This window comes from Dasypus novemcinctus, chromosome 8, assembly GCF_030445035.2.
Source record: "Dasypus novemcinctus isolate mDasNov1 chromosome 8, mDasNov1.1.hap2, whole genome shotgun sequence".
Lineage (NCBI taxonomy): Eukaryota > Metazoa > Chordata > Mammalia > Cingulata > Dasypodidae > Dasypus > Dasypus novemcinctus.
In genome coordinates, this window is record NC_080680.1 from 110,062,233 (window position 1) to 110,076,161 (window position 13,929).

General features: G+C 40.1%; 1 protein-coding gene across 1 annotated transcript in view; it reads right to left on the reverse strand.

The window, feature by feature from the left end:
* Positions 1-13,929, reverse strand: part of MUSK (muscle associated receptor tyrosine kinase) — a 130,650-nt gene that overhangs the window by 39,020 nt on the left and 77,701 nt on the right. The window contains exons 8-9 of the mRNA XM_012518456.3: positions 13,750-13,909; positions 4,195-4,201 (exon numbers count right to left, since the gene is read on the reverse strand). Coding sequence (XP_012373910.1) covers positions 4,195-4,201; positions 13,750-13,909 — 167 coding nt within the window. The remainder of the gene's footprint in view (positions 1-4,194; positions 4,202-13,749; positions 13,910-13,929) is intronic.

Genomic DNA, 13,929 nt, shown 5'->3' on the forward strand with positions numbered 1-13,929 from the left:
TGGGTGCGGGCGTGCTGCAGGGTGAAACGGGCATTTAGGGCTCCGGGCAGGCCTGTTGAAGGCCTTTGCTCCTCCCCTGTCCCCACGTGAAGGCGGGATCTCGGCCCTTGGCTGTCCTGACTGGCTGCCTGTCTACCTTCCCCTGTCAGCTTTCAGGGACCCCCTGGGGAGACCTTTCTGTCTGGAGTTACTGGGGCTTCTTTTGAGCCCAGGAGTTTCAAATAGTTCCTTGTGACCAGGGAAGAATCTTTGGCAGGCTTTTGGGTTACAGCTTTGTTCTCAATCAGCTGCCTTCCCTCAGCGGGTTTCCCGCGGGGTCTTGTGGCCAGGTTCAGACCGGCAGCTTTCCCTGTTTCCTATATTAACTTGCCTCAGAAGTTCCCCAAGCTCCTGTCCCTCTCTGCCTACAGGAGACACACCTAAAAACTGTACCTTTCATGTAGTACAGACAAATCTTACTTTATAGCTACTGCCTTGTCGCCCCTTGAACTTTCCTGTCACCTGTAAGGACTGAGGTTATATGACACCTCCAGTCTCAAAGCCAAATGGAATTGTTCTTATCCTTTCATGCCTAGTGTCTTTATCTGCTACTCATTCTCCAAGGGGTCAGCAACTGAGACCCACAAATGCTGGCTTTTATGGGTCCAGCATTTGTGCTGCCTGCTTTTATGCCACCTGGGAGCTAAGAATGGTGTTTACATTTTTAAATGGTTGGACAAAACTCAAAAGAAGGCTATTTCATGACAAGTAGAAATTAGATGAAATTTGAATTTCCATGTCCATAGTGAAGTTGTATGGGAACAGAGCCAAGTCCATTCATTCCTGTATTGTCTGTGGCTGCTTTTGCGTGGGCAGTTCCAGCAGACTGGACAACAAAGCCGAATATATTTAATATCTGGCCTTTTACAGAAAAAGTTTGCTGACCTCTGCTCTAAGGCACAAATTAAATGTCATTCTTCAAAAATGCCAAGCACAATGTCCCTAAGGAGAAGGGCACATCCTCCTCTCAAAAACACCTTGTGTTTCTTCTGATTAAAATCAATACTGATACCTATTTATTGTGTAAAATAAGGAGTGGTATAAAGAAGATGATTTTAGAATATTTAAACATTTGATAATTAGTTGTACTAGCCATGGAGAAATTTTAAATTAGATATATTTTATGTTTGTATATATATATTTTTAATCAGTAGATATAAAATAGAATTATACCATAAATATATTTTTATACCCTGCATCTTTACTTAGCATGATATTATAAACATTTGCCATCAATTATTTTTCAAAACATGGTTTTTAATCACTTACCCCAACATTCTCTTATTGGTAGACCTTTACATTGCTCATAATTTTTTACTTATAAATTTAAGGCTATTTTGAACATTGTTGTAACTCTTATTATTTCCTTAGAATAGATTAATAAAAGTGGATTTAGTTATTTAATAGGTAAAACCATTCCAGATTCATAGTAAAAACTGCGAAGTTGCACTCTAGAAAGCTTGTAGCAGTTTTCTCTACACCAGCTGAGTTTAAGAGTGTTTGTGAAAGAAAATACGGACCTGTCAGGTACATTACAAGAGTGGATGTTAAGAGAATCACAGGAGTCATTAAGTGGTGTTACAAAAACAAGAGTCCAAGGAGAAAACGTGTGCATTTAAAAGACTTTTTTCACATTGTTCTAAAGTGTTCAGTGAGATAAACACTGAAGTAATTAGTTCTGTTTTTCCTCCATCTATGCCCTCTTACATCATAACTCTGTCCCATCTGAATTTCCAGCAAAGTACTAAGAATCACTACCTTGTCACCTAGTGAATAAAACTACTACTCAGGAAAGGTAAACACATACATTTTTAAATGCATATGCTCATTTAAAAAAAGAAAGAAAGAAAGCAACTCGATTGACCTGATCTGGCTACAAAATAATGTTGTAGTATTCTATAATTTCTCTGAAATTAAGAGAGCCCTTGGATCTAATGATCAGTATTACAGGTGATAATGTAACTGATCAATAACAGGTAGCAGTGACATCATTTCTGAAAACATTTAAGCAAGAAGAGCTTTATGGCTTCTATATATGATACGTTTTAATATTGTTAAGTTTTGCAATGAAGAAAGAAATATTTGTACAAATGAAAAGCAAGATTCTCTTTTGTTTGGTTTATATACTTTTTCTCAGAACACATTGATTGTATATTGAATGTTAAAAATTAGATGTATATTATTCATTTTTCTTTACTTGTAAGTACTTTATAATAATATTCTGTGGTTACCAAAAAAAGAGGGCTTGTCTTTTCACAAGTGAAAAATGGTGTGGAATTGCTCTTTAGTTAGCATTTACTTGACTACTAATGAGTTCACCATTCTTATTTGCATTTATTTGCATGTGAATGATCTATTTCTGTCCTTTGAGACCTTTGGAATTTGTACATGTTTCCATTATTATGTTTTCTTTTTTTTTTTTTTTTTAAAGATTTATTTATTTAATTTCCCCCCCTCCCCCGGTTGTCTGTTCTTGGTGTCTATTTGCTGCGTCTTGTTTCTTTGTCCGCTTCTGTTGTCGTCAGCGGCACGGGAAGTGTGGGCGGCGCCATTCCTGGGCAGGCTGCTCTTTCTTTTCACGCTGGGCGGCTTTCCTCACGGGCGCACTCCTTGCGCGTGGGGCTCCCCTGTGAGGGGGACACCCCTGCATGGCAGGGCACTCCTTGCGCACATCAGCGCTGCGCATGGCCACCTCCACACGGGTCAAGGAGGCCCGCGGTTTGAACTGCGGGCCTCCCATATGGTAGACGGACGCCCTAACCACTGGGCCAAAGTCCGTTTCCCTATTATGTTGTCTTGTAATTGTATGTGTGTGTATGTTTGTACACATGTGTGTGGCGCCTAGTAAAATGTAATTTCCTTGGGGGTAGGGAATATGTAAGATTTGTTTTATTTCTCTATATTCTAATATCATGCCAGGAATAGAGTAAGTGGTGTAAAAAATGCCAGGTATATAGGTAGGGCACATGTGCTAAATGGTGTGTGAATGAAAGAGGACATCTCTTCTGTGTGTGGGCTGTATTTTAATTTAGCTTTTACCTTTATGCCATGCCTCTCTTCAGTAGGTATTCAGCTTCCCTTTAGAGACCTCACAGGTAAGGAATCTGTTTCTGAGATATGTGATCTCCACATAAGTCTTAATAACTATTTATTGGAAATGACTGTATCAAAGCCATATGGATTGGGACAAGATTGAAAATAAACCACATTTTCTTGTGCAATGAATTATTTTGTCCCCTGTATCATACCATTCATTCCATGAAATTAGAATCAGTCACTGGGGTTCTAGATACTTTTTGGAATGAATGACTGGGTTCTAGATCCTTTTCGGTTACTGTACTATCTGGGGAAAGCAGTTTAGTTGTAGAAGTTACGAACCTTAGTTCTTGAGTCCATCTATCAGAGCTCAGGTTGAGGCTCAGTAGTTTGCTAGCCATGTGCCTGAGCATCGCTTAGTGCATTGGGCTCCTCATGTGCAAAATGAGGATAATAATAGAGTTGTTGGAAGGTTAAAATGAGAAAAGTGGTACTCATACATGTACCACAAAATTTGGTTGTTGATAGCATGAGTGTTATTGTTAATTAATCATTATTATTACTATCATTAATCATCCTGAATCTCAGTTTCCTCATTTATTAAATTAGATAAAAATAGGTGTCATTCTTTTTTCATGAAAGTCAGTGTGACTAAAGTACTGCAAGTAAAACACTGCAAGTTGCAAAATGTTGTATTACAGGGTGATGCCATCTTATCCCTAGGAGACAGCTCTGAAGGAGGGTTTGGGAGGCAGTTCTGGTTCTCCTTCCAACCCCATCATTTACTGGTTGTGTAAGTCACTTTTATCTCCAATTCAAAGAAAGCCTCTTAGTTTCTTTTCTGTAAAATGGGAATATTAGTACCTATTTCATCAGGTTTCTTTTAGGATAAATATAAATAATACATGTAAAACACTCAGCACAGCATCTGGCACATAGTTTTCAAATTTCCTATCTTAATCTTTATCATCATAATCATCATCATCTTTTAAGAGTATTAAAAAATATTAGAAATTAGGTTCTAAAATTATCACAGCACTTGACAAATAGTAGACACTCAATAAATGGCATGTCAAACAAAATACAAAACTAAAGGACGATACAATTGCAATATCTTACCTCCACTCTTTTAACAGGAAAGGATGTTCCCACAGGAAATTAATTAAAAGAGAAAAGAAAAAAGAATTAGTGCATTTCCATCTCATGGGTTGAAGAAAATAGCTTGGATGTTGTATCTCTAATCCTTAAGTTTCTGAAAGTTCCCTCTTTCTGCTAGGAGGCAAGATGCTGCACTAATGGGCAGATTTGGAGAAGGAGATTAAGAAATTGTTGGGTATCTCCAGGAACATAATCTTCTTTACAGGGATAGTCAAGTTGAGTCAACCATGGGCAGCCCCAGGGGATATCCTAGCACAGAATTTCACTAGGGAATTTGCACCATGAAAGTAAGATAAGGAACCTAAGGGGAAAGAGGCAGGAAGCGGAAAGAGGCTGAGGAGAGATTAGAAAATTTATTCCCATAGGCAGGGCTGGAGATAGTTTTTCAGTTTTAAAATTGGCTAACAAACTCTGCAAGTGTTCAAAACTAAGCACAATAGAAAAAGACACCCACAGTGATATATAATGATAGTCATAAAATGTGATAGAGTAATTATTGTCAATACAAATATAAATCAGAAATACTCAGCCATATAATTTGAAAAGCATTTCATTTTGAATCTAGAACTTTAGACATTGGGTGCGTTAATCAGGTAAAGTGGAGTTAGGTAAACTTAGTTTAGACCAACTGGTTTTAGGTGAACAGATTTTGGTCAATTAGACTGCTATAAACATACTGTATTCATCCCAGGGAAATTCTGGTCTTTTTATTTCCCTTGTGTTTATTTAATTTTTTTCACCAATAGTTGGCACACCCTTGATAATGAAAGTAAATAATTATAGGAAAAATGTAAACACACACACTGGTTCTCGGCCTTCAATTAAAGGTGGAGGGCATTTCAGTAAAAATAAGAGAAAAGGACTTGAATTATTTCCCTAGATTGCCTTGTCCTTGAGTGATATATGTGCATATGATTTCAAAATGTCTAATGGTACTTTTTTTCTTATTGCCTAAGAATTAGGGACTGGAACCCAAAGGCAAGGAAAAATTTTTTGGTTTTGTTTTTTACATAACATTACCTTCTAAAGATAATCACAAACTAGGGTCTGAGATGATTCAACAGTGCTGGCTGAACTGGCTCTGCCACACCCGGTCGTCACCCCAGCTGGGATGTGTGCCTCCCTTCCTCACCCTGTCCCAAACTGGCACCAATTTCTATAAGTGGAAGACTAGGGAGAGAAAATAGAAGACCTAAATCATTGGCTAGTGGGAGGAAGGGTGCTTTAGCTGTTTCCATGTCCATCTCAGCCAAAAGAGGGTGCTGGTGACAAGAGGAGAGACTGGCATTACAGGCATTTGGCCACCCAGTGAGATTAGGGCTTGTGCCAAGGATTTCATATTCTTCTCATTATGCCCATCTGAGTAGGGGGAAAGAGAACTGCAGAGAGGCAGCAGGGCAGAGGGAAAGGGTGAGTCTTGGAGCTCCCTGCCATTTAGAGCAATAGGGACAAATGTCTTTCCTTTGAGCTAAATGGACACTTAGCTAAGTTGTCAAGGACACTGTCACCAGGCAAGAGGACTCCAATTGTAAGAGACTAGGGGGGTAGCCCAATAGGGATGAGATCAAGGGCTAGGGTTAATGAGAGGTGAAACCAGAATAGGCTATTCCACATCAGGGAACTGCACACTGAGGAGCCTCTGAAGGACTCTCCGAGAGAACTCATACGTCCCAGGAGAGAACCAGGATTTAGATGCCTGCCACACAGTCCTTAATAGGCAGTCGGGTGTTCAAAGCCTAGACTCAGGCACCTGCTGGGTTTGAATAATAGCTCTGTGTGATAATGGGCACAATAAAAGTATATGCCTCATTGGGTTGTAGGGATTAAAGAAATGCATATATATTAAGCACTGACCTTGGGAATGTGCTTTGTAATTATTACTATTGAGTCAGAGAAGCAGTAACAATAAACACAGAAAGGAACAAAATGGCTCCTGTTGAAGCAAAGACATTTGTCCCCTTTCCTGTCGATTCTCCTCCCTTTCAACAAACTAGTGGAACTTGGAGAAGAGGAGGAAGGGGTGGGTATAAACACAACAGATCAAGATGCTTCCACTCTCAACTCCATGGAAGGAAAGACTGGCTGGCAGTGGGAAGTGAAGTAGATGAAATTTAAATTAGATGAAAGACTGAAAGTTTAAGCTAGGTCAGATTGTGGTTTTTAATCTCTAAACATTACATGGAAATGATGGAATCTGCTTAAGAATTCATAAAGGATTTGCTCCCAGAAAGAAAAAGACTTTCTACAAAACATAATTCCCCCAAATCCCCAATGTTTGGAGAACAGGTAATCTCATATCTTTGATACCTCTCTAGTTCCTATTTAATTTGTGAGTCATTCAAAGTTGTTCTGCAACCCGCAATGGACATTTCCACTTAAACTTCTGATAGAGATCAGGACTTCAGCCAATAATGAGCTCCAAAATTTTGTTCCTCCCCACATGGGTTGCTTTACTTAGACATAAAGGCCCACATCCTTCAGGCTGATTCCTTTGAGACACTTTCCTAATAATGTTCAGACATAGTGACAATGCAGGAAACATCAAGATGTGCTCAAGATTTGCAGGACATCAATTGTCAGAAAAGTTGCTCGGCAATAGGTAAATCAATATCATAGATTTTGCAGTTACTTCCATTTTGGAAAATACTATCTAGTAGATTCCCTCTCTTTTGTTCAGATAAGCAGTTTGGGCTGTAGGATTGTTACTTTGATCCTCTAAGGGATAATGCCAGTGCTGTCTACAAATTGTGAATTAGAGTTGGCACTTAAAATTTTCGAGGCTATAAATTGGAGGAGAGGCCTGCCGGGATCCCTTTGCCTCCTCAAAGATGCTGACCTGGGGTGCATGTTCATTTTAGATACCGATTAAAATGACCAAACTGATATGAAATAGGATGAACAAAACTCTAGGTCACTGCTGAACTCTGGGGAAAGGGGCACTACAGGCCTCACACTTCGTGGTAATTCTGCCACTGTACAGATAGAGAACAGATGGAAGGGAAACTTTAGGAGATTCTTTTTAAGATAATGCTGTATATTGGAGGGGAAAGGCAAATTCTAATCACAGTTGAGCAGGGGGAGACCTATTGAAGCTTAAAGGGGCGAAGGCTAAATATATGGAAGAGCCCCCAATTTAAGATGTAAGAGGAGGATTCCATAGTATGAAGATGAGCCTAAGCTAAAGAGAATCCACCCATAATATTTGGGAGGAGATGACAAGCTCAGATGGGCTTTTCATTCAAGGATGAGTAAGCAAGAAAAATGGAGTTAATTTAAGAGTGCTTGGTAGTCTCAAGGGTATTAAGAGAATCAGGACTTCCATTTGTTCCTTAGAGGAATTTCTCCAGTCACACTTTTGTTTTGAGGGTTGATGGTGGTGGAGGTTTCCAAGAACCTTGTGACTTAAATATTTTGTCTTAAAATTAGGTTTTAAAAAATTCTAAAAACTTTCAACAGTCAACAGTGTTTGAGGCATCCCAAAAATTATCTGGAAAAGTAAGTAAAGCTTTGGTTCCCTTCTGGAACATACAGTTACTCTAATATAAGAAAGCTGCATGATTATAAAAAAGAACATGTGTCTTTCATGCTTAACTGCAGAACAGCTGGAAGCAATTTAGTGTGGCTACTGGCTAGTGCTCATTTATTCTCTTTCCTTTTATTAAAAACAAAAATAAAAACAAAAACAAAAGATCTTTAATCAGTTTAAAACCTGATAAAGCCACCATGAAATGGCAGGTGAAGAGGTCTGTTTTGTTTATAAGCATCTTCGCTGCCTATCTGGCTTGAAGCTTTGTGTGGTAAAGGGGATGAGGCACTCCTGTGTCATCGCGGCCACGTGGTTCCTCGGTTCCTCATCTCCAACACAGGCAGGGAGAGGGAGTATAACTAGCAGATACCAGAGAGAGCATGAAACCTGGTAGCACATTCCACCAGCTAGATGGATTAGGGAACAATTTGAAGTTATATGTTATTTTCTGTAATAGTACAAAGCGTCGATTCCTTTGAAATGCAGAAAATAGAACTATGTGGTCCATCTGGGGGTGGGGACTCCTGATACTGCCACATCAGATTTCCCCACTTGCCTATTTTTGGGTATGCTACTTATATTCATTGAAGTTTTAAATTTAGTGATCAGGACTCTGAGGTCAGTCCAGAGAAGGAACATTGCAGAAGGCGGAGGGAGTAGTGTCAGGAGAATGGGGGGGGGGGCCTTCCATTGGAGGAGGGAGGTGACCCCAGAATTTTCCTGTACTCTGAGACTGGATAAGCACAGAACTTTGAACCTCGCTCTCTCATGAAAGACCATTGAGAATGGGAAATACAACCATGTATTTTCTTTTTTTTTTCTCCTTCTGAATCCCTGGGTCTATTTTGATGGCCTCTAGCTGTTCCAGGATTGTGCTTATTACAGAGATCATGGTCTGTCTTGCTACTCTGCCACAGGGCCAGGGTTCTGATGACAAAGAGAAGGCATCTTGCCAAATGCCGGGCATCCTGGTGAGTTTAAAATGCAATTTGAGCCTTTCAGGGTTGTGACTGTAGGGGAAATGCAACTTCCTGGTTCAAAGGGAGAGGTTCCAAAAGGTTTTCTGATTGCTTTTGATGACAAAGAGCAAATGTAAATGAGTCAGAAAGAAGTATATCACATTTCTCAAACAAGGCATACAGATTTGGGCATGCACATGGAAGAGTTTTAGGAAAAGGAAGGCTGGTCTTTATTTTTCATTAAAACATTAGAAATATCATTAGACATAATCCTAAGCACTAGTCCAGCTTTTTTCCCTTTCCAGTTTTCCTGCTGGGATGAGTAAATAAACAAATGGAGACAAAGGGGGCTGTTGACTACAGAACACTAGGGGAGACTGGAAGGGCTGAATGAGAGAAAGGCGAGTTTGGGGTAAGAAAGAATTGCCAGAAAGGCAAGGGGAGGCACCATGTCTGATTTCACCAGCCCCATGGCAGACAAAGAAGAGAGGGGCTGAAAGCAGAAATGGAGACCATACTTCTTTTAAATGATCCTGAGTTAGAGTAGCTTTATGGATCACTTTTTCACCAGAGTGGTCTCACTTCCCTGGAATATTGATCCAGAGAGTACCCAGGGGTGGTTGGTAGTTCCCTCAGTGATGGCAGAAGGAGCTTCATGAGGCATTTAGTAGGTTTATCCAAGAAGAACAGATCAAAGAGAGGAAGAAAAATGGCAGATGCCTCATGGAGATTGAGAGCTTTTACTCATCTGTGATCATGAGACATCCTCATTAGATAATCCTCCCTATTACGTTTATTTTTTTACTTTTTTTACTAACAGCTCTCATTTCTTTATTCCCAACATTGTGTAATCCTATAATTCTCTATATGGACAGATTTAAACATTGCTCAGGCTGCCCTAAAGAGAGCAAGGTCCCAGATCCAAGTTATATTTTAACCTCTCCCTTATGCTGCCTCTACACTAGTTCCTTAATGACTTCTTACAGGCTACTACAAATACCTGTCTGTCCTGAGTGGTTTCAAGCTTCACTTCCAAGAGCCCCCACTCACACCCATTCTAAAGGTGACCTGCCTACTAGGCCAGTTAACTAAAGTCACGTCACTCTGGTTCCAGTCTATATGACTATTACCCCCACTGAGATCACTGCTCCTCATCTGCATTCAACTCTGCTGCTGCAGCAGATTTCAAGCCTTCTCTGCTGCCCATACCAATTCATGCCTTAAGGCTCTTTCTGCCACCAGAAGCATTCTTTTAGTACCACAACATTTTCTGTTGGCATATTCAATTTATTAATGAGGTTGGATCAGGTTCTTACTAAGACTAGGAAAGGAATGAAGGTATGGCATTGCTGTGTGCAGTCTAATAGAAATCACCCTCAGAAATCTTTTCAGTGTCTTGGATGTCATGTCCATAGAATGGATCTGCCTTTGGTTGGGGTAGATAAACCCATTTTATTGGGATTCCATCCTTATTGGTCAAAATACTTCTCTAATAACCATCTTTCTACTTTTGATGAGTAGGCTCTGAAGGGTCACACTCCCATTTCTTCTAACTTGGTATTTTGTGGAAAGGAAGAAGGTAGGGGAATTAGGAATTCAGATTTGTTTTATACATTCCTTTCTCCGAACCCAAATCCCAGAATGTAGATGTGTTGATAGATTAAGGAAAAAGCCAAAAGCAAAAGGAGTTTTTTCTATTTCTTAATTGGGACTCTAGAAGCAGAGCCCCCTGGGGGGAAGGGTTCCCTCACTCTTATATAGGATTGCTACATCAGTGTACAAATGGTAGTATGACATGGTGGGGGAAACAGCAGGACTGAATGAGTAGGTCTGAATCACTCTTGGATTTTGTATGGCTTTTAAATTGCTTCAGGCCCCAGGAGGGAGAAGGAGAGAGCTGAGCTGGAATTCAGTAGGCCAACCATAGGGCCACAGAGGGAGAGACAAGGCTGAACTTCTGTAGAAGTTGCAGAGTAGATTCTAGAGAGGGGCTTGAAGAGGGATTTGGCTGCTTCACAAGGGACTGAGTTGGCCAAGGTGTCCTCTGGGTTCTAACCAAGCCAGTAAATGAAGTCAGAGGTTAACCAGCTGCAGACTACACAAGAGACCAGGGGGATCCAGAGGACACCACTACAAGAATCCAAGTTCGTTTCTCCCTTGCCCTCTAGGGGAGGAGGGATGAGGAGGAGGAGGAGGTAGAGCCATGGCAGGGGACTGATCTTTAAACAACTGAATAATTATCTGAAATGAGACTCTTGCAAGTCTGGTAACATTAGTTTTTCTCCTCTGCCCAAGGTTAAACTTGATTAGATCAATTTGTTTTCTTGGACATTTGAATATTTATATGTAAATGTTCTCTTTCTCTTTCTCCATATGTATATATGTATATATAGGTAGACATACACATACATGCATACATCTATAATATATAGAGAGAATATGTAAATTTCATTTAACATTGGGTCTTGATCCAATGTCAAGTAAAAAATGTAAGACATTGAGAGTAGAATAATTCCAAGTAATTCAAATTCCTAAAACATTTGAACACTATCATCTCTCAGACCTTCTAATTCCATATTTTGTTTTTATCTATTTTGCTTGTCCTAGACACCTTAATATCTCTAACACATTTTAATTCATTCTCCTACTACTGCCACATTCAAGTACTTGCAAATCTTGCAGTTTCTATCCTAATAGATCTGTGCATCTCTCCTCTTCTTTCTGTATCAATTGCTGCAGTTCCAGACCTTCATTATTTTTCTGGAATTTGGAAGAGTCTCCTAACTGATTACCATGGCTTGAAGACTTTTGACAACTCACTATCTGTTAATTTGCTAAGAAATATATCTGAGTATATCACTTGTCTTCTCTAAAATAATTAAATGACTTCCCATTTGATGGAAGATGTTTTAGTTTGCTAAAAGCTGCTGGGAGCAATATACCAGAAATGGATTGGCTTTTATAATAGGAATTTATTAGGTTATAGTTCTGAGGCCATGGAAGTGTCTAAAGGCATCATCAAGAGGTGCTTTTTCACCAAGTTCTGGTTGTGGGTGATCAGGCACATGGCAGGGTATAATGGTGGCTCTGCCTTCTCATCCAGGCTTACTTTTTCCCCAAGCTCAGTTGTGGCCTATCAGGCATATGACTCCTCTCAACCCTCTCTTCCAGGCCTTGTCCCTTTCACCCTTTCAGGGCCTCTTTCCACACCTCTGAGCTCTGCTGATTCCAGCCTCTCACCTGCAGGAAATTTCTCCCTCAGTCTCTGGGGGTTTCTCTGTCTCTGTACCTTTCTTCTGTGTCTGAGGCTTTTATTTCTCCATTTATAAAGGTCTCTGATAAAAGGATAAAGACCTATTCTGGGCTATGCCCTACTGGAGCAAATTAATCAAATAGCCCTTAACTTTAATTGGGTTAATTAGATCTAATCTAATCAAGGGTTGACAATAGTTTCAATTTAAGAACATAATTTTCTGGGATCCACACACAAAACTCAAACCAACACAGAAGATGTATTCAAACTCTCAGGGTCTTCAAAACCTGGCTCGAGTCCACATTTCTTTCTTTCCACTCCTAACCTCACGCCCAGTCTCCATTGTGCTCCAGCCTTACCACTGACTTGCAATTTTCTAAACATGCATTGACCTTTTCATCTTATACTCATGCTCAAATGGCACCTCTTTCCCAAGGATTCCCTCAAACTCCCCATCTCTTATTCTGCAGTTGCACTTTGCCTATGCTTCTGCAATGGCACATAGCGCCATCAGATACAGAACTGACTGATTTCCCCTGGAGAATGAGTCCCTGAAGAGCAGGGCCTCTTTGTTATTCAAGTTGGCATCCCTTACTCTACCTAACACAATGTAAAAGTGCTTGATAAACAGCTAAGTGCTAGGTAATTAGTAATTATTTTTTATTATTTATTGAATTTGTTTTTAGGAGTTTTTCTGTTTTCTGGGATAAATAGTTTCCCACTAGTGGAAAATCTAGTAAACTGATATGACATCTCAAGGGACTTTTTTTTTTTTAAGGAGGTATAGAGATCAAATCCAGGACCTCATACATGGGAAGCAGGTGCTCAACCACCTGAGCTACATCTGCTTTCCTAAAGAGACTTTAGGTAGTTGTATACCTGGGGGAGAAGGCATAAGTAAACCTAAGAGGGCCAGCTTTGTCCAATGTCCCCTGTATGTTTCTCTGTGGGCTCTCTACTCCTCATCTCAAAAATACAGGCAAACTGGAAGGTTCCCCATCAGCCAATATCAAAGAAGTGGCACTCTAATAAAGAAATAGCTGGTTCTGAGGAGCTGGCCCTGGACCCAGGTTCTACCAGTGCTTGCCTTACATCTCAGGCCAAGTACCTCTCTGATGACCCCTGGGCAGTAGGCATGCTACAAATATAACCTGCCTGGCATTTCCTGAATCAGAAATTATTTCCATCTCTAGGAATTCTATAAATGTTCTCAGAAGTCTTCAGGACATTTTAAATTTAAAAATAAACCTTTATAACTCAACACAAATATCCTAGAAATCTGTGTGTCAGCCCTTTTTCTTGAAAACACCTGGAAGTCCTATCACTTGCATGAAACAGGAAAGGGAAAGACCACAAAGACTGATTACGTGCTCATAAGAAAACTGTCCTTAGGAAAAAACCATGCAGAAATTGGCACAACCCTGTTAAATACCTGCCAATTTACTTTTTGAGAGCTTGGAAAATTTGTTTAACCCAGAGAAAGGAGGAAAGAAAGTAAACAAGGGAGCAAGAGGATAAGAGGAGGAGGAGGAGAAGGGAGGCAAACCATGATGTTTCCCACTGCTTGGAAAGATATTTAAAGATTTCTTTTTCAAGGCAAAAAAATCAATTATTATCTAGGTCAACCCCTGGAGTGTCCCCATGAAGGAGAAAATAGTCCAAAGGGGGCTGGAGTGAGATATAGAAGAAAAAGGAGAATTCCCTAATGCAAGATATCATGGAATAGTATCAACAGCCTCCCTCCCTCAGGGCAATGCAAAGGTGAAGGGTCATCCTGCCTGCTATACTGATGGTAGCTGCAGCCTTTGCAGTGCTGAATTTCTCTCCATGCTTATTGGTAGCTATGCATGTGTAGAGTCCAGGCTTGGTGATAAACAGCTGTAGTTTTGAGTCAATCACTCTGTCTTTTACACTTTCTTGAATGGATCCTGAAGAAACCTGGTGGAGTAGGGGAAAAC